Source organism: Dermacentor albipictus, chromosome 2 (genome assembly GCF_038994185.2).
Source record: "Dermacentor albipictus isolate Rhodes 1998 colony chromosome 2, USDA_Dalb.pri_finalv2, whole genome shotgun sequence".
NCBI lineage: Eukaryota > Metazoa > Arthropoda > Arachnida > Ixodida > Ixodidae > Dermacentor > Dermacentor albipictus.
The window spans coordinates 152,575,794-152,595,672 of NC_091822.1; the positions used below are offsets into that span (position 1 = coordinate 152,575,794).

General features: G+C 46.2%; 1 protein-coding gene across 1 annotated transcript in view; it reads left to right on the forward strand.

Moving 5' to 3' along the window:
• The window catches only part of LOC135899886 (ras-related protein Rap-1b-like), a 111,186-nt gene extending 101,349 nt beyond the window's left edge, over positions 1-9,837 (forward strand). Inside the window, exons 3-4 of the mRNA XM_065429280.1 lie at positions 9,314-9,560; positions 9,621-9,837. Of these exons, the coding sequence (XP_065285352.1) occupies positions 9,314-9,560; positions 9,621-9,837 (464 nt within the window). The remainder of the gene's footprint in view (positions 1-9,313; positions 9,561-9,620) is intronic.
• The last annotated feature ends 10,042 nt before the right edge of the window (positions 9,838-19,879 follow it).

Sequence of the window (19,879 nt, forward strand, 5' to 3'; positions counted from 1 at the left end):
AAATGTTGAATTAGCGATGAGAAAAGTGAAAATTCCGCATACTGTAGTAATGGGTGACCTCAATGCAAAAGTGGGGTAAAAGCAGGCGTGTGAACAAGCAACTGGCAACTACGTCGGTTCTAGAAACGCTAGAGGAGAGATGTTGGTAGGATTCGCGGAAAGGAATAAGCTGCGAATAATGAACACCTTCTTCAAGAAGCGTAGCAACAAGAAGTAGACATGGAAAGCCATAATGTTGACACAAGAAATGAAACTGATTTCATACTTTCTGCCGATCCCAGCATAGTGCAGGATGCAGAAGTGTTAGGTAGGGTAAAGTGCGGTGATCATAGGCTCATTATGTCTAGGATTCACCTCAATTTCAACAGAGAAAGAGTAAAATTAGTCAAGAAAAAGCAGGCCAACCAAACGCTGTAAGGGTAAAAGCCGATCAATTCGGGCTGGTACTTGCAAACCAAATTCAGCCTTTTATAGCGAGATGAAGATGGCATAGATGTAATGAATGAAACCGTAACTAGGCTGTCTTCTGAAGCAGCAATTGAAGTGGGAAGTAACGCATCAGCGCAACCAACAAATAAGCTCTACCAAGCAACGAATAACCTAATAAAGAAACGACAGACAAATTAAAGTATATAACTCAAGCGATCAGATAGAATTCGAGGAATTGTCAAAACTAATCAACAAGGGCAAAATAAGGAATATTTGAAATTATAACGTAAGAAAGACTGAGGAAGCAGTAAAAAATGGACCCAGCATGAAATCAGTCAGAAGAAAACTTGGCATAGGACAAGCCAAGATGTATGCACTGAAAGATAAGCAGCGTAATATCATCATCAATTTCGAAGATATAGTAAAAGCAGGGGAAAAATTCTTACTGACCTGTGGAACATACAGGGCAGCCACGATACCTCCATTCGAAGTAGTAATGAGCAGGTTACAGAGGCTCCTTCTATAACTAGCGATGAAGTTAGAAGGGCCTTGCAAGACATGACACGAGGAAAAGTAGCAGGAGAAGATGGAATAACACTCGATATATTCAAAGATGGAGGAGACATCATGGTTGAAAAGCATGAGGCCGTTTATAGAAGCTGTCTATCCACTTCAAGGGTATCAGAGAACAGGAAAAACGGCAACATTATACTAATCCACAGAAAGGGAGACGCTAAAGAATTGAAAAATTATAGGCCCATTAGCTTACTTCCAGCATTATATAAAATATTCACCAAAGATAATCTCCCATAAAATAAGGGCAACACTGGGCTTTAGTCAACCAAGAGAACAGGTAGGTTTCAGGAAAGGTTGCTCTGCAATGGATCACATCCATGTCATCAATACAGGTAATCGAGAAATCAGCAGAATACAAACAGCCTCTCTATATGGCTTTCATATATTACGAAAAGGCATTTGATTCAGTGGAGACAGCAGCAGTCATACAAATAATATGTAGTCAAGGAGTACAGGATGCTTACGTTAATATCTTAGAAAATATCTACAGATTCCACAGCTACCTTAGTTCTCCACAAGAAAAGTAGCAAGATACATATAAAGAAAGGGGTCATACAAGGAGACAATCTCTCCAATGGTATTCACTGCATGCTTGGAAGAAGTATTCAAGCTATTAAACTGGCAAGACTTAGGAGTAAGGATCAAGGGCGAATATCTCAGCAACCTCCTGTTTGCAGATGACATTGTCCTGTTCAGCAACACTGGAGGCGAATTACAACAAATGATTGAGGACCTTAACAGAGAGAGTGAAAGAGTGAGGTTTAATATTAATATGCAGAAAACAAAAATAATGATCAATAGCCTGGCAAAGGAACAAGAGTTCAGGATCGCCAGTCAGCCTCTAGAGCCTGTGAAGGAATAAATTTCCTTAGCTCAATTACTCACAGGGGACCCTGATCATGAGAAGGAAATTTACAGAAGAATAAAAATGGGTTGGAGCGCATGCGGCAGACATTCTCAGATCCTGACTGGGAGCTTACCTCTCACTGAACAGAAATGGGTACAATCAGTGCATTCTGCCGGTGCTAACATATTGCGCAGAAACTTGGAGACTGACAAAGAAGCTCGAGAACAAGCCAAAGACTGCGCAAACAGCGATGGAACGAGGAATGGTTGGTGTAACGTTAAGAGGCAGGAAGAGAGCGGTGTGGATCATAGAGCAAACGGGGATACCCAATATTCTAATTTACATTTAGAGAAAGAAATGGAGCTGGGTAGGCCATGTAATGCATAGGTTAAATAACCAGTGGACCATTAGGGTTACAGAATAAGTACCAAGAAGAGGGAAGCACACATCGAAATGGCAGAAGACTAGGTGGGCTGATGAAATTAAGAAATTCGCAGGGCGCTAGTTGGGAATAGATTGGCGCAAGGCAGGGGTAATTGGAGATTGCAGGGACAGGCCTTCGTACTGCGGTGGATATAAAGTAGGCTGACGATGATTGAAAATTTATCATTTCAACTGACTTCCAAGCTCATTTAATAAACATTAAATAACGAAGTCGCTGCACTGAAACTGAAATTAGCTTGCAGTGCAAGCCGGGCTAACCATAGTTGTTCCTGCTAACAGCACAGCCTCCTGCTTCAGACCACATGCACAAAACAAAATGGTAGCGCGTTCATTCTCGCTCTACACGCAAAACAAACATGAACAGCCAAAAGCCCAGATTGACAGGGAAACATATTGGAAGCTGACAACCCGGACTACGCCGGATTACAGAATACGTAGCAATGCCAAAACATTGTGTCCCTTCACGACACCAATATGAATTGTATTCAACACATTTTTTTTACATGCTAGGATGTAAAGACGTATCAGCAACACGTTTGGGCGCTTATAAGTCATTTGCAGCAAAGCACGCAGACACGCGTCCGATTGTGTATTTCTTCTACGCCAAAACTAACGGAAACACGTGAGCACTGGGGCTCTACAATAGGATTCTGTTGCTCTGCCTACGAATGGCAAATTTGAGTGCAGAGTGGTGGCCCGGCCACCTAGTCATTGCTGAGTGCTAGGAACATGTGTCCGCTTATAACTAGATTTGCAGGTGCTGCTTTGTTTGCCATTGCAGCGCACGCTGGTTTTGCCGGTTGCATGTAAATATTTTATTTAAAAGGCGACGTCCCCACCTTGTCGTTTACTTGACGAGAAGCGTTCACTGCACCACAAGTCATACTTCGCATGACAATGCGAAGGTAACTCGGGCTCACTGAAATAAGAACGCGTCGTCCCGTCAGCAGTTCCACGTATCGGTCGTAGCGGCGTCGTAGCAGTGCTTTCTCAAGTCTACGGCTTTTTATTTTCTCAACGTCGTAGCGCGAATTTTGCCTATATGTGGAAAACTTTTCCTAAACAAGGCCTAGGATCCCTAGATCTAGGGAAATTTCCCTAGCGTTGGCACCACTGCGACAGTACCAAAACTAAAAATCCAGCAGCGAACTTTTCCCAGTGAAGGCTCCTTTTTCTCGGATATAATGGCTACGTTGCGTTCTCAGGGCACCAAAGACGCAGGCAAGTTTCGAGGATTTCTTGCTTCTAGACGGGGGACTCGAATGCGAGAAAATATCTATAAGAATTGAAATTCATAACATCATTGACGCTGAAGTTTTAACGCATATCTATCTATCTATCTATCTATCTATCTATCTATCTATCTATCTATCTATCTATCTATCTATCTATCTATCTATCTATCTATCTATCTATCTATCTATCTATCTATCTATCTATCTATCTATCTCACTGGGTAGTTTCGTGGCTGAATGAGTAGTGCATCAGGCTACTGTGTTGAGGTAACAGAATATACCAACCACCGGACCAACTTGCGTCACTGAGCATGCGGTAATGTGTATGCATACGTGCCGCTTCTCAACGAACATCTTTCACGCCTACACTCTTTAAGATGCGGGACTGGGTTGGCACCGTTCTTCGAAGAAACACTTTGACCCCGACTTGGAGCACCGGGTGTGTGTAACTCGGTCTGCGTCGGTCTTCAATGAACATCTTTGATGCATACTTGGGTCACTCGGCATGTGCCAGTATGTGTGTTCCGCTCTTTGGGGAACGTATTTGACGCCAACTTGGACAACTGTAGATGTGGGCCACCGGCAACGTGCCGCTCCGCAATGATGAACAAGATCCCTTAAATTCATCCGATGCCGAGGTCAATCCAACTCGCGTCACAAGGGTTTCTCAGGGACTGCGACCCAACACATCGGCAGGCTGCGCCCCGAATGGACTGCTTATGCGCCGCTTTCCACAGAACGCATTCCACGCCAACGCGCTGTAGCGAGTTGCGACACGAATGGGGCACTGGGTGCATGCCGCTCTTCAACGAACCTCTCGCCAACATGAGTCACCGAGTACGAGCCACAGAGTGTGCGGCAAGCGAGGGAACCGCTCACAGCAGCGTGCGCAGGCACCAGCGCGCCACGCCTCTCGTCTCGGAGGCCAAGCGCAGACTTTCGGGCAGTGATACTAGATGGCGCAGCGTGTCCAGAACGAAGCGCGAGAGAGGAGCCCGGTTGCTGGCGTAACGCGTTTCCCAGCGCTCGCACGCACAGGCGTGCCATTCATTTTGGACGCCACACGCACGCGTCGCGGCGGCGGCGCTGAATGGGGCCGAGTGTTCTTATAGGTTAGCGCGAAAGAAGAGTCCCGCTGCATTACACACGTCGATCGTAACTCGTATCGACGGTGGCAGTACGTTCCGTTGTTATATATATTCAATGCCAACGCATTACCTTCGACATGAGATGGGTTCTGTCGCAATTTTTTTCGACGAGAGGTTCAAAGAAGAGAATTCGACTATAATTTTCTCCCTTTGGAAATGTTGTTTATTCAAGGATGAGATCCTAGGAAAGTATGCCGCTGTAGGGCAGGCTATTCCTATAATCGGAAATAAACTCCGTTGGCTAAAGAGTCATGAAAAAGAAAAAAAGAAGAAAAGGCGAAAATAAATGTACCGGTATAATATAGCATCGCTTAGCAGAAGCATAGCCAGAGCGCGCAGTATCGGCGATATGCGAACGTCCAGTAACGTCGCACGTTACCGCAACGATCTCTGTCTGGTCACGTCACGAAAAATAAAAGAACCTTGCACACAGCGATGAACGAAACACATAAAAAACAGTGCAAGTTCACATAATCGTGCACGAAGTCAGGTATTGAGCACATGTACAATGTTTCATCTTTCAAAGCGTCTGCATAAGGTCACTGTCTGTCAGAAAAGCACGACGAACTGTGAGAGCATGTATGCATTCGTCTCGCAACCACAGTAAGTCAATAGCATTGTGCACAGATAAAAGGCGCGCCTATCCAGCCGGCTACAAGCGGCTTCGCACTGCCAGTCGTATTTGGGGACACCCGATGAGCAAATGTTCCAAGGACGCATCCGGGGTGTTACAGTGTGCGCAAGCAGCAGACGACCTCTTTCTGATTCTATGAAAAAAAGTAAGGTGTGTTGGTCACCTCCAGGCGTAGTCGACGCATAAACATATCAAAGGAGCGATCAATGCGTTGATATATTCTGAAGCGCAAAAGCGGGTCAGTCCTGAATAAAATAGATGACCTCGCGTGATCGTGCAATCGCGTGGCTTCGCAAAGTTTTCGTCGCAGTCTAGATAAAAAAAGTATGACATTTGATATTGAATATTCAATAAAGGTCAAGGTATACAAATTGTGCGTCGCAGTCGCCAGTCTGTCCGCACCGTCACGTTTCTTTTTTTTTTTTGGTTCACTACAGACATGCACCGGAATCCACCGAAAACAAATTTTATGGCCAACCAAAGGTGCCATCAGTCGCACTTTTGGGATTTCGTATAGAGTGATAAAAACTCTAGTAAATAAGGTGCGGTGTAGTTAGCACTTCTAGAGCTGTCTTTGAGTGAGAGTAGATCATCCATCTGTCGATGCAACTAATTTCTTACATGAATCTAGCTGCTTACAATAAACCGAAGAGTACGGCAGTCGCAGATGACGTCTGGTGAGACAATCGGCAACTTTTGCTCTCATGGTGTTTAGGGACGTAACAGAGTGCCGCCGAACCTTCGTCTGTTGTTGAACCATCTGTGAAAACAAATGTTAAGAAATCTTGCTGACGGCTCATTTCGAGAAGTGTCACGTATTTCGCTTCGAAGGGATACGGGTAGATGATTTCTTCTGGAATGGTCAAAGTTACAATAGGTTCGGAAAGTCGTTGACTATAGGATGTTGAAGTTCAGAACGTACTTGATCATGAAACTGGGGCGAAATGACCTGATGTGCTCGTACTGCATCGTAGATTTCTTGAAGATCGAGTCGAACTATATCTTACCTTGCTTCTACTAATAGAAGAGTACTTCGCGTTGTACGATGCAAACCAAGACAGGTTCTCGGGCTGTGGGCCAATATTTTTGTTAACACTTTTTTTTTCATTACTTGAGATTAGCCATGCATAACTGGCAATGAGTGAGTGACGGCTTCATGAGCAAGTGAAATGTGAAGCTTCATTACTGATTCTGTCAAGCGTCCCCATTTACTGCCTGATGTGCATTTCATGATATCTATTGCACAATTTACGCGCTCTTCAAGGGACGATATGTGTGAGCTCCCAAGGACAGTGTTTAATCTAAGATAATTCAAAAAACCAGTGAGATGACTACGTACTGCAATCGGGTTGACTGTTATCAGTCTGTTATCTTTGTGAAAGCAACCTCTGCTGGCCCCTTGGAGGAAACAGATATACCAGATCCTAACAAGCAGCGTGTAGTGATGCCAATTAACCCTTGTAAAAATGGCTTAACATCAGTCTAACTTCACCCCATTGGCCAGAGGCATACGTTATCGGCCTAGGTTGAGATTTGCACCCTGTTGACAACATCGATTCCGGCAACTGCAACATTGCGGCATTGAGTAGTGCTAGGCTCAAGACGTTGCCTTGCAGGCACGCCCGGTTTAAGCTCCCATCGCGTGCTCTAGCCATTTCTGGTCATCATCAAGGTTTATCAATGAGAAAGGAAGTCAGAAATGCAGCGGACCAGTTGGCCTCTTATTGAGAGGCTGCGAGGGTCACGTAAAACATTGCCACAAGTAAGAGTGTTGAAAGCACGTCGAACATCTAGAAAGGGCGCTGTTGTCATGCTGCCTGCTGACAACAGCAGGCAGCATGACAACATGTTCATCTTCCTCTCATGTTCATGTTCATGTTCCTCTCATGTTCCACATGCGTCGCCACGTCAAGAACAGAGTCGAGTGCGTTTCGGTGCAACCGAAAGACAGTCATTTTCTCTGGTAAGGCCGCACTAGTTTCCGGACATCACTGCCGTTTCATCTGCGCTGTTTTCTCCCTGAAGTTACGGACGTAAGTTAATGGCGAGTTAATCAAACTTATTGGCCTGAAAGATGAAAGCAAGTTCGCAGGCTTGCCAGGCTTCTGAAAATGTACAACCTTAGAGGTCTTCCAATCCATGGGTACTATCTGATATCCTCAGGTGCGACTATATATGCTAAGTGATTCACGACCAGAAAGTGGAACTTTGCATGAATGAATGAATAGAATTTATTGATAGGAAAGACAGAGAGGTCGACCTGAGCTAGTGCGCTCTAGTCTGCTACTCTGTACTGGGGAAGAGGGAAGGGGAGTGAAAGTATTGGGATGGATGATGATGATAAGAGAAGTGGTGAGTGCTTATGTACATGAGACAGATGCCTCGCTAGAGCCGCTCGTCGAGCTTGGTGTCCTGCGGGAACTTCAATAATACTTTTGTGGCACGCATTGAAATTGCAGTGTCAGGCCATGGGCCGAGAATAGCTTCCTCCGACAGTAGTTGTCTGCCAACGCTGGCTAGGAAACTGTCTAACGTCCTTCGCTCCAGCATATATGCTGGGCAGTCGCACAGTACGTGTTGCAGTGTTTCGGGCATCTGGCAGTGTACACAATCAGGGCTGTTCGATTGGCCGATGAGGTATGCGTAGCGACGGGTGAAAGCAACGCCGAGCCGAATCCTGTGTAGCAATGATGTTTTGCTCCGTGTAAGCTTCGGGGACAAACAGAATTTACCGTCTGGGTCAATCATACGTAGACGTCTGTGAATGTTATCAGAGTGGGCTCTGTAAGCCTTTGTAAGGTCCTGCATGAGTGCCTTGATCATGGAGTTGGTGTCAGGTCGCGAGTAGGCAATCCGTACTTCATCACAGAATCTTTGCAGAAACTTTGCATAGTGTCTTAGTGATCCCATCAGGACCCGGAGGGGGGGGGGGGGAAATCTCATACATTGTAGCGGAAACTTCCACTCTGCTATGCTGAACTCCGCATCTACGGAGCAGTATGGCTTGAATTAAGACTTTCCTTTAATTATTCTTCTAATAATTACTCGCTCAGAGTTTAAAACCTAGGAACCGGCCTTTTCCTCCGCCAAACGTTCAAAAATATAGCTTTGAGAAAATACTTCACCTGACTATGTTCATGCAAAGTATTATGTTTATTATTTACTCAAGGTTGAAATGAGCGTCATGTTGAAAGAAAGTTTTTGCAAGCATCAAGAATGGCGGATATTTATTAAAGAGATATAACCTGTTCTGCATGAATTATGTTTTTACGGAAATATCACTGTGCTGCAGTGTAATGTTTCTGCAAAGCATGCTTAGACCTTGATCTCGTTGCAACCTGTGGTGCAGCCTTGTATATATTGTGTTGTATCGTACACTGTATTTCCTTGAAATACAAGTGAACTGTAAGTGACTGCACTGTATTCTTAGTTGACATTACTTGCGCTAATTCTGTGCGCTGTGCCGTACAATGGGTTAACTTTAACTTCATTTGAACCATGCGTTAACGCGTTCCGACTTTTATTTGCTTTTTATTTTATTATTCTATATATCTCGTTTGTTCGTGTGTTTCTTTGAGCCGCCAGCCTATCTTTGATATGCGCGATTTCCTAAGAGAGAAGGAGTATAGCGGACATCACTCATGATGCCAGCCTCTTATACACACGTTAAAGAAAGAAAGAAAGAAAGAAAGAAAGAAAGAAAGAAAGAAAGAAAGAAAGAAAGAAAGAAAGAAAGAAAGAAAGAAAGAAAGAAAGAAAGAAAGAAAGAAAGAAAGAAAGAAAGAAAGAGGAAACAGTACTAGTAGTACGCATTTTTATATTCATTACCTGAACACATAAGCAAAGTCTCCTGGCCAATCCATATGGCCAAACTCTTGGCCAATCCATGTGAGTGTGCATGCGCCAAACTCATCAAGGGCATCATCATCATCCTCATCATCATCATCATCATGTCTCCCTCTGACTGCGCTTATCTGCGTGTTCCCCTTTCGCGGCGCAGGCGAGCGCGTCCCCATCGTGCTGGTGGGCAACAAGTCGGACCTGCTCTCCACCCGCCAGGTGCCGCAGGACATGGCCATGCGGCTGGCCCAGGAGAGCATGCACAACTGCCGCTACCTCGAGACGAGCGCCAAGTACAACGTCAACGTGGCCGCGCTCTTCGTCGAGCTGCTCCAGCAGGCGTGCGCCATGGAGCGCCAGCAGCCGCCGCCGCCGCCCCCGCCGCCCGTCCATGCGGGCCGCTCGCTGTCCGTGCAGGAGCGCCCCCCGGACTCGCCGCTCCTGCTGACGCCGAACAAGTCGCCGAGCCGGCTCTCCCAGCGGCTCGGCTCGCTGGGCAACTTGCCCAGCAGCATGCGGCGCAAGTCGAGCGCCGCCTCGGCGACGGGAGGCTGCGGCGGAAGCAGCAGCTGCCCTTCCCCGTCGACGCCCCGCAGCCGCAAGGCGTCGAGACAAGTCGAGTCGGCGCCGGCGGCCAGCCACGACGGCGCGGAGGACCCGGACCAGAAGTGCCGCATCTTATGAGCGAGCGCGCTCCGCTTTTTTTTCGTCTGCCCGGCATGTTGTGTACGGTGGGCCGCAAAGGTTTTACGGGACGCGAGGTTTGCGGGAAAGCAAGCTTACCTCTCCCGCCGAAAGCCTGGGCGCGTGGCCTCTAATTCAAAGTCCGATGGGTACGGTATACCAGGAGAACGGTAAATCGGGGCGAGTTCGTTACTTCGACAGCGCAAAAGTACTGAGACCATACCGACGCAGCGCACGGTTCTGCCGATTTTAAGCCTTCCTCCTTGGCGCTGTAGAAGTAACCTGTAGAAGTATTTGCGAACTGCACGATGTTGCATTAAATTGGAAGCGTCGCGGTTAACGGGGCAGCAAATTCCCTCTTGTCGCAGAAACCATGTCCCGTAAATTTTGTGGCCGACTGTACGTGCTTCTGTCTCGATGTGCTCACCTTCTCTCTCTTTTCTTTTCACGGCACTATAGCAAATGCCCCCTTGTTAACGGAAAGAGTTGTATACGGAAACATGCAAAGATTTGAGAAAGCTAAAGTACACGGGCATTCCCTGTCAGGTTGAATGGCAACTTCTATTCACGTCATTCTATTCTGCGTCGAACGACAGCAACGGTCACTCCACGCGCGACCGCCACAGTTACAGGGGCCACGTGGATATATGGCCTTCTACAGAAACATTCGGCGTACCCGAAGGCACAGGAACATTAATTATACAGTACGTTTAGCAGATCGCCTGTTATTCTCTTGAGATATGTAACGCCAAGAGCGCTACAGTGCCGACTGTAGGGAGCACAGAAGCTGTTACGGTCATATGCGGAGTGGACTTTGGACTCCGACGGTAACCATCGGGCGATAAAGCTCTACTCGGATCTGCGCTTTCAGGTAGTAGCCACATGAAGCCTGCACACCATGCACAATCTTTGGCGCAGCGTCAACACGTCCATTTCGCGGAGCGCGATGATCTGGCAGGTGGACGTCTTTGCGGCCGAAAAAAAAATCGCAAACACGTGCCTTGAAATAGATGTGGCGACGCGGCGCTAACGGTGTGCCCGAAATACGCTTCATGGGGTTGCTGCTTCAGATCAGGCCAGCGCGGTAAACGGAGGTGCTACCACAGCGCCCCCGAGCGGATATATACACGCCCGCACTATAGCTCCTGGGCACCAAAGAACTTAAACTAAACGTTGTATACGGTGGGCGCAAGTATACTTTCCAGATAACGTTCAGGACGCCCGCGCGTTTAAAAGCCCGCTGCGCTGTGGCGACATATGGATAGTCCACTTCGACATCTGGAAAACTGGGTCCGGAAGAAAGATCATCGCGTCGCTAGGTGTCGCCCTCGTACCCACTTTGATACCCGTGTGCTATCCACTGATCTGTACCCTGTTTTGCGGTCGTCACAGCGTTTCGCTGTCCAGTAGGCATGCGTTGGCGCGACGCCAATGTAAGTCTTGCGACAGGCTAGTGTGGAACCATGCGTATACCGATCTTGTGCATGCTTACCAGTATGTCTTTTTTTTCACTATTTTTTTCCTTGCTTGGCTTTTTTGTTTCTCTTTTTGGCAAGGCCTGTTCTGTCAAACGTCGTGTAGCAACCACGTTGCACGTGTGTCTTGTGGCGTGCCCGCTACAGGTTTCGTAAGTCGACGCTTTGGGCGTCTCATTCTCTCGAGTCCCATCCCGCACATGTGAGAACCGAGCGGTGGTCGCGCACTGTACACGGTGTAATACACGACTCCTGCAAGGTTTTTCGTCACTTTGTACTCACCTGACGTGCACGCGTGAATGAGGCAGTTGCCCACCGATCACTCGATTCTCTTTTTTTGTTGTTGTTGTTGTTGTTTTTTGCGCACCACTTGTCCGGACCGCGCGTACACGGCGAGCTGTACGTCCTCGTACACGTTACTGGACAACCCGACCTGAGAGAGGCGCGAAGGCCACTGATTGCGTCTTCCGCGAAAAGTGAACTTGATTTAGCGCATGACAGATACGGGCAGGTGAAGAAGGAACACATTACACACGTGCCGTCATGAGTTCGTATCTGTCAGTGCTTAAAACAAGTTCACTACGAATAACCAAAGCTCTCCCAAATTTCGGCCTTTTCCTTAAGGCTCCAACAAATTTCGTTGCCAGTTCAGATCGCTCAGATCTCAAAAGTCTGCTCAAAATCTGGTTTCCTTCTTTTTTTTCTGTCTTTCCAATCAAAGAATTCTCGATGTAGTCTCTAAGGCCTCTGCAAACTAAGAAGTATGTACACAATGTAGTGATCGAATGCAATGCTTAGAGAGGAGGCACAAATGAACATTCGCTTTCCCATAGTTGTGCTCAGAATTCACAGATCATTATTCTAGCATATTATTAAACCTTGAATCTTGCTCTCTCTCTCACACACACACAAATACTGACACGAGCTATCGCTAAGTTAAAACAAATTACATTATGGATCCTTACGCGCCAAAACCACGATATGAATAATGGCAGGTCGTAGTGAGTGAATTTGGCTTAATTCTGACCAAATGGAGTGCTTTGACGTGCACCTAAATCGAAGTAAACTAGTGTTTTCTTGCATTTCGCCCCCATCGAAACTGCGAACTTCGCCGGCTGAACTAAAAGGACACGAGCCTCGGACACGTACACGGAGTTCCCGGCGTGACGACATCCGGCAGTGAATTAGAGCACAAAGATGCTCGAAATAGCATCCTACCATCCCGGCAACAGTTGCTGTATCTGGCGCTCCACTGCTGCTATGACACAATATGGCGGCCGCCATTTACCGGTTCAAAGACCAAACATGTTGGCCAATCACACCACGTGACGGTATGTCCCGATGAGGATAACAATAGGGGCTTGTTGGTACGGCATATCTTATTTTGTTATAGCGCAAGCTTGACAAGGAAGACAGAAGGCACATCTGACACACACAGCGCTGTGTGTGTCAGATGTGCCTTCTGTTGTCCGTGTCAAGCTTGCGCTATAACAAAATAAGGTATGTCCCGGCAGAACAAGGCAGCTTTGCCACGGACCTCCACAAGTGCAATGCGTGGTCTGTCACTTATGGTGCCGCTCGGGGGATCAGTGGGCACTCCTTTCTGTGTGTATATATGTATTTTCATTGTTCGTGAACTCGCAATGCCATCAGCGCACCTTGCTGTTTTACGCAGAGTCGTCGAATCCACAAATCGTATGTACATACTACCTTCTTATGGTCCAATTAGATATCCGAAACAATATTCTCAGATCGAAAGCGGCCCTCATCTTGCGACCATCGCGCTGATGATATGCGGTGTTTACTGGCGCAAGGGCCAGAAAGGTCGAAAGAGCGTCGACCATCACGAGTTCCACTAAAGGTTTCCTTTTTTTTCTTCTTCTGCTTTCCTTTTTCCTTTTTCTTTTTTGCAAACAAAATGGAAAGCGTGTTTGTTATTTATTTCGCCGTCCCCTCTCCTCCACTCTCCTCTGTAACTCAAATGACTTTCACAAGAGCGTTTTATCCTTACTTTCTTTTCCTGTAGTGTCCTCCTTTAGTGTATTCTACCTGCACTCATACATTGGACAGAAACGTGGAGGTTAACAAAGACGCTTGGGAAGTACTTAAAGACCACGCAAAGAGCGATCGAACGAAGATTAATAGGCATGAGACATTGAAACTAGCGAGAAAATGGGGGTAGCCGATATTCTAATTAATATTTAGAGGAAGAAACACAGTTGGGCAGTTCATGTAAGTACGATGACCGTTCAAATTACGACAGGCAACCGCTGGTCTGTTATACTTACAGAATGGCTACCGGGGGAATGGAAAAGCAACGGAGGATGGCAGAGATGAGACGAAATTAGGAAATTTGCACGCATATGGAAGTACGGAGTCAGCTGACAAGAGACGGGGAGCTGCTGGGGTGACATAGAACTTAGGGCAACGACGATGATGGTGATGGCTATACTTATATTTCCTTCGCTTGACTGGCAAGTAAATGGTCACACCGGAGAACACACGAATCATAAATAGTACGTCGAATAAAATCCAAGAAACAGCAAGGTGCGTTATAGCATCCTGTCTTCTCAACTAGTTGTTCCCTGAAAATCATGATGTTTTACGAAAACTTGCTCTGTGTATCTGGTACTTTTCTGCGAAAGCTCAAGTAAAGGAAAAAGAAAAAAATAACTGTCAGTGAATGTGTTCCCTTTTCGTACATGTACATATATTTTGTCACTGTGACATACCTGCCCATCCAATCCACATAGGTGTTCAAGCATACCGTGTGGTCTTAATGTGCCCTGTCTCATACGTGTCTCCGTAGTTATCGTAACAAAATATTGCTTTTTTTTTCATTTTCAAGTAGAAACGTAGGAATGAGAAAAGACAACGTTCAGAAGGAAAATGTTAGATTGAGTATTATACTGGCAACGTGCTGAAAGACGTGCTGAAAGGTCAGATTGTTTTTAGTTAGAAAATTCGATTTTATCCGCGAAGGAAAATGTTCGTATTCCCAGAACGTGGAGGCTGTATGCTCTTGCGGGAATTCATGAAGACTTCTTTCTTTTGTTAAATTTAATCCTAAACTTGCTTGTGCACGCACTCTTGAAGAAACTCTTGAAACACGCACTCTTGAAGAAAAAAAATGAAACTAGCTTGGCCAAAGAACAAGGAAAAAAAAACATCGTGTTGAGACACCACGAACTTGAATAACGTCTGCTGACATGAGGGTTAATGTGAAAATGTTAATCAAACCTATCAGCAGTGCGAGGCTTTCGTGAAAGAGAGAAGACATAAGCAGTTCTCGCTGTTATTACTGTTATGTCAAACAGAGCTGCCGTCACCATTGTAGATGAATAAACCTCTGTTTTACTCGCATTTCAATAAAACAAAAAGCTCAAAAGCGAGTACGCCATAGTCATTTTGACCGCGACGTCACTGCTTCTAGTTGGGCAGCAACCCAAAATCAACTCTGCAGAATAATAAGAAAAGGTCGAATTTTTGTCTTGGCAGCACATTACAGCTGAATTGAATTGAATTCTAGACTTTTACGTGTCAAAACCATAATTTTATTATGAGGCACGCCGTAGTGGGGGACTCCGGATTAACGTTGACCACCGGGGGAGCTTTAACGTGCCTCCAATGCACAGGACAAGGGCGTCTTTACATTTCGCACGTGCGCTCGTTTCCGTGACGTCACGGGGTTTGCCATTATCGGCCCCTCTCGGTAACTGTGGTTTGGAGCGCGGAGGCAAGCTCAGACGGGTAGATGCACTGCGGTTTTGTGGGCGGAGCTTGTACCGAATTATTAGATTGTCACCGAGACGATATAGTCACGCTTGGAGGGTCCCCCAAACGACGCCGCTCACTCTTTTGAGGTGGCGTAGGCTCAACGTATAAAACGCAGAAAAGTTGAAAACTGAGCTTGTTGGTACATGTCTACCAGAATACTTGGGAACAACGCAGACTAATAGCAACTTTCATTTCAAAAGACACATATTTGACTGTTGGCGCACACCTTCACCCAGTGTGTACTCCATGTGCCTTTTCAAATAAGACTTGTTGTTAGTCTGCACTCGTGCTGCATAATCTTGTCCCCTATCTTCGCGTCATGCCGAAGTATTCTCATCGTACAAGTACGTGCGCCAAATCGAGGGCCACGACATTGCCTCGCTTCAACGCACTCGCATCGACGAAGGGAAGCAAGGAATAACTGTCTGCGTAAGCTGTCGGTGAGAAGTCCCAAGTATAGAGAAGCGCAAATTCGTATGCGAAATCGCTTACAGAATAAAGGCACCTGAACTCAGAAGCCCGTACGTCTATGTAGTGTGTACAATTCCCCGTCCGTGCAAAGTGCAGCTTGCTGTAACGACGTGACCTCTTCTTCACTGAGCTTTCCGACGCTGCCTGAGACGAGATAGCGGGCTTGCTCGAAACGCAAGAGATGGATATGCGCAGTCGGGGTGTACTTGAAGGCGATCGCTTTAGGGTCAACCGCGCTGGAATCGCGTGTGTCCAAGCAGAGTACTGTAACAAAGAGCTGCAAAAGAAGCATAATGTTTAGTTCGTCCTTTGCATAATTCGTTTACCCTGCAGATGCCGGTTTTTCAGGAGACCAAACCAACGTCGAGACGGAATATAGGCCCGTTCGCCCGGTTAGGTCGATGCGAACCCCATTAATCTTCATGTATCCATTCAGTGTGTACGTTTGGCAGACTCAGACGTTCCCATAATCCATGTCTGCACGCTGAATATGGGTGTTATACGACGCGGGCACATTCAGAGGAACAAGAGGTTTTATTTTCACCGCGAGGACGACGGGGTCGATGCCAAAAGCTACAGACAGCTTGACGGGCCCTCGACCACTGCGACGTAGAACAAAATTCCCACTGTCGTGAAAGCACAGCTTTATTGGAGAACGTATATTCAGCGCAGGTCATTTGATTTTTGAGGGTTTTTTTTTTCTTTTACTGATTATGAAAGCACAGGTTGTATTCAAAATCAGCGAGACCTATATGCTAAAGTTGACGAGGCGAAGTAATGCATGTGCCCTTTCTAGGAGGGACAGTGCGGGAGATTGTCGCGAACGCTAGCAAAGGCTGAACTGCAAGCCAGGTGAGAGCAGAATACGAAAGTCATAACCCGTGTTTCCCTTTCTCTCCTTTATCTTTGTAACGTGCTCCACCGCCATTCCGTTGTACGCTGACTTTTTAATAGAGCCAAGAAACGTACAAATTGCAACGTGACCATTGATGCGTGGGTCTGTGGTTTTATCACTTGTTTATTGCGCCGCATAAGTTACATTTGAACTGCTCTTGACAGGGCACCGACGCTCAATGTTCGACATACCGCGCTGTTCTGAAGACGAGACAACTTTTTTTTTTTTGCACTTACGTAGAAAAGGCAAGCGTGCTGAAGATTTCAGAACCCACTCACGCTGTGCTTTCCTTTTTTTCATCTCGTTTTTCTTTCTTTTTTTTATTTAGCGTACGTGTAGTAACATCTCCCCTCAATCGAGCAGAAGCACGTTGACAGAATGTTCACGCATAGCCTCCGAGACCTACAACGCGCGGGGTGACCGCAAGCGTGCCGTCTGATCTCGGAGGCAGTGGGTCGCACTCTATCAAAGAGGTAAATGTTGGAGCTGGAGCCTAAGTAGATGAGATAATCGGCTCACAGCTGATAACCGACCTCGTAAGCTCGCCATCCGCACAATTAACGCGCTCGAAAATTGGACATATAAACGAAAGATGGCGCAGCTTCCCGCAAGCCGTTACTCATGTCTTTTTACGTTGAAACAAGCGGCAGCACAGTTTTCAAAAAAAGGTAGATGTAAACTGCTCCGAAAACTGTCACATGTTTGTTTCTAAGTGCGGTACACATGTAAAATAATTTACTCCCTTTAGTGTGAATATAGGTGTAAATAAATCTATGACTTACACCCTTACACAAACAGCGTGTAAGGATTACTCCCTTAAACTTACACGCTTACACCCAAAATTTATAACTCCCACCCTTATTCAAAAATGTTGAGCTGTAGACCTTTATTCTTTTGTACGCCTTTATTTACTTTTCAGATCTTATAGTGTAGTTGCAGTACAAGTACCTCAATCGTGGGCTACACAAATAATATGTTAACCCAAGTGTCATTCAGTTCTCCGTTCGTCCGTGTAGTAAACGGCCTGGTGACACAAACGGGCTGGAAATTCGGGTCTGACCGTTATTGACCGAAATTTTAGAAACCGTTCAAGGATTAAAAGAAACGCAAGAACGCCAGCGATACTGCTGTAATATACATCTTTAACAAGAACTGAGCACCGGGCGGTCACGCAGGTGTTGGCTATGCGATTTACGTCACCGATGAGCTTCCCTCGCGGTGATTCATGATAGCGATAAGCAGGCGCAGCAGCAGCACACCACCCGACTAAATGATAAATGTTATATATATGTTCGTTTGTGCGCGGAACGTTTGGGTGCGCTGAAATCACTGCGCGCATAAAGCGCCTTTAAACTTCGAAGCTTAAGGGGCTTTAGTTGCGCAAGCTGACATGTCACGGACATGCCTAATAGACAGAAAGTTAGAAACTGTCTAATCGGCCGTTTTGCTTAGCGCTCTACAACTTTATAATTGTAATATCTTGCCTAACTTCATTGTTTCAGCAGATGGTTAATTAATCTTGACTAATTATACGATTAAGTAGAATACAAAAAAAAATGCGCGAATTCATACAATAGTCAGCAACAACTGTAGTCGCGTCGTCTTAGAGTGTACCGGCATATCTTTAAACTCTGGCTAAAGTTAGCTGGGATACCCTGTATATTTGTGTTATCCCTTGATTGCTGTGCTGCGTTTGTTTTTTGAATGCTGAAAAACATTGCTTTAATAAATTTGATCAAACTAGCGCGACAGGAGTGCTAATTCTCTAATCTCTATATGATTTTGTGCATCCGCTTCTAGGGGATTATTCCTGTGAATAAATTCTCTAATCTCTATATCATTTTGTGTATCTGCTTCTGGAGGATTATTCCTGTGAAGGAATAATCCCCTAGAATTTAGTTTTTTTGTTTTGTTTCTTCTTTCTCTTTATTTTCAAACATGATTGTCTTTGTAATGCCCACCTGCTATGCTCTCAACTGAGAGTGGCAATATTGAAAATAAAATAATAAATAATAATAAAAAGTACAGTGCGAAGTTTGTTAACGTCCCGCCATAGCTTTAAATATTTCTAAACACCGTGTCCGGACGTGCTAAACACATTAAATACTGCAAACAGGCGTGGTCATGAAGCCCAGGCAAACCCGAAAGTCCACGAAAAATATGTTGATTTGCGTTACTTGTTTCATGAAACTATACTATAGACATGTATATACACTCGTTGACATGCAGATGCCGCAGTCACGGGCACTATAGAAACATCTAAATAGAGAAAGGCCGCTACCAGCAATCTGAGCGAGATACGAGGACGACAATTTGTCTATATAAGTTTTTTTTTTCCTTTTTTTGCTTTTTTGCACAGATGCTGAAGTAACTGTGAGCACAGACGCAGATAGGTCGACTCGGCGCATACCAATTTCTAAACGCGCGCATGAAGGCTTAGCATATATACAACGTTCGAGTCAGCAGCGTAGCGTAGAAGCAGCCGATATTGGGTGTGTGCCGCCATCTCAGAAACGTTGCGCAGACAGTGCGCAAACATAGAATTCCCAGAGCCGCCGACGGCGCTACGTATCTTGGCAATCTCGATCGCACACAGCTGCAAAAGTATCCGAACCCGCGGAAACTTTGGTGGCGCAATCAAAACGTCCCTTACCTCATGCATTTTCTCAGTATCCGGTGACGCACACTTAAGGTCGCGGCGCTTCAAACTAGACGACGTCTGAGGAATCTCGAGGCACCCGAGGACGTGCTTGAAAGTTTGAGTTCGCGTTCACCTTAGCCCGAACTGTATGGCTGAACTCACGCTGTCGCTCAAATCAGTTCCAATCATACGAAGCATTCGCGCTCGATCCCGGATCTGGACACGTGCATTTGTCACTGAAAGTGCGCTCACTTCCATGGGCGTTATACGTTATACTTGATTCACTGACGAGCCTCAGAACTGCGCAGAGTGGACATGCTCTGTCGAAGGCGCCTCGCTTTCCTTCTTGCTTTCCCTCTCGCACTCCCTAGCAGAGGCGGATCCGGAGTATAGATAGCAGGGACGCTGGGAACGCTCGGAATTTTGTCAGCGCGCGTATTTCATGCGCAACACAAACGCGAAGGCTCAAGTCACGTGTCAGAATAAGTGCTGGTATGTCTCGGGGCACAGCGGCACCCCCCTCAGGATTAGCTAAAGTGCAATGCGGTCCACTGTTAATATATAGGCAAGGGTGCACTTAGCCTCACAAGATGGCGGCCCCGTTAACTGGGAAGGGGTGGGGGATTTGCGTTAAAAGAGCGGCTGTCAGCGACAGCGGACATCTGGAGATGTATTCTGTAAGAGTCCACCTAGTGGACTGTTCATTTCGGTCGTTACTGATTGGCTAGGGCCACTCGTACAACCCTCGCTCGTAAAGCTGCATCCAGTCGGCAGCGGCCGAAA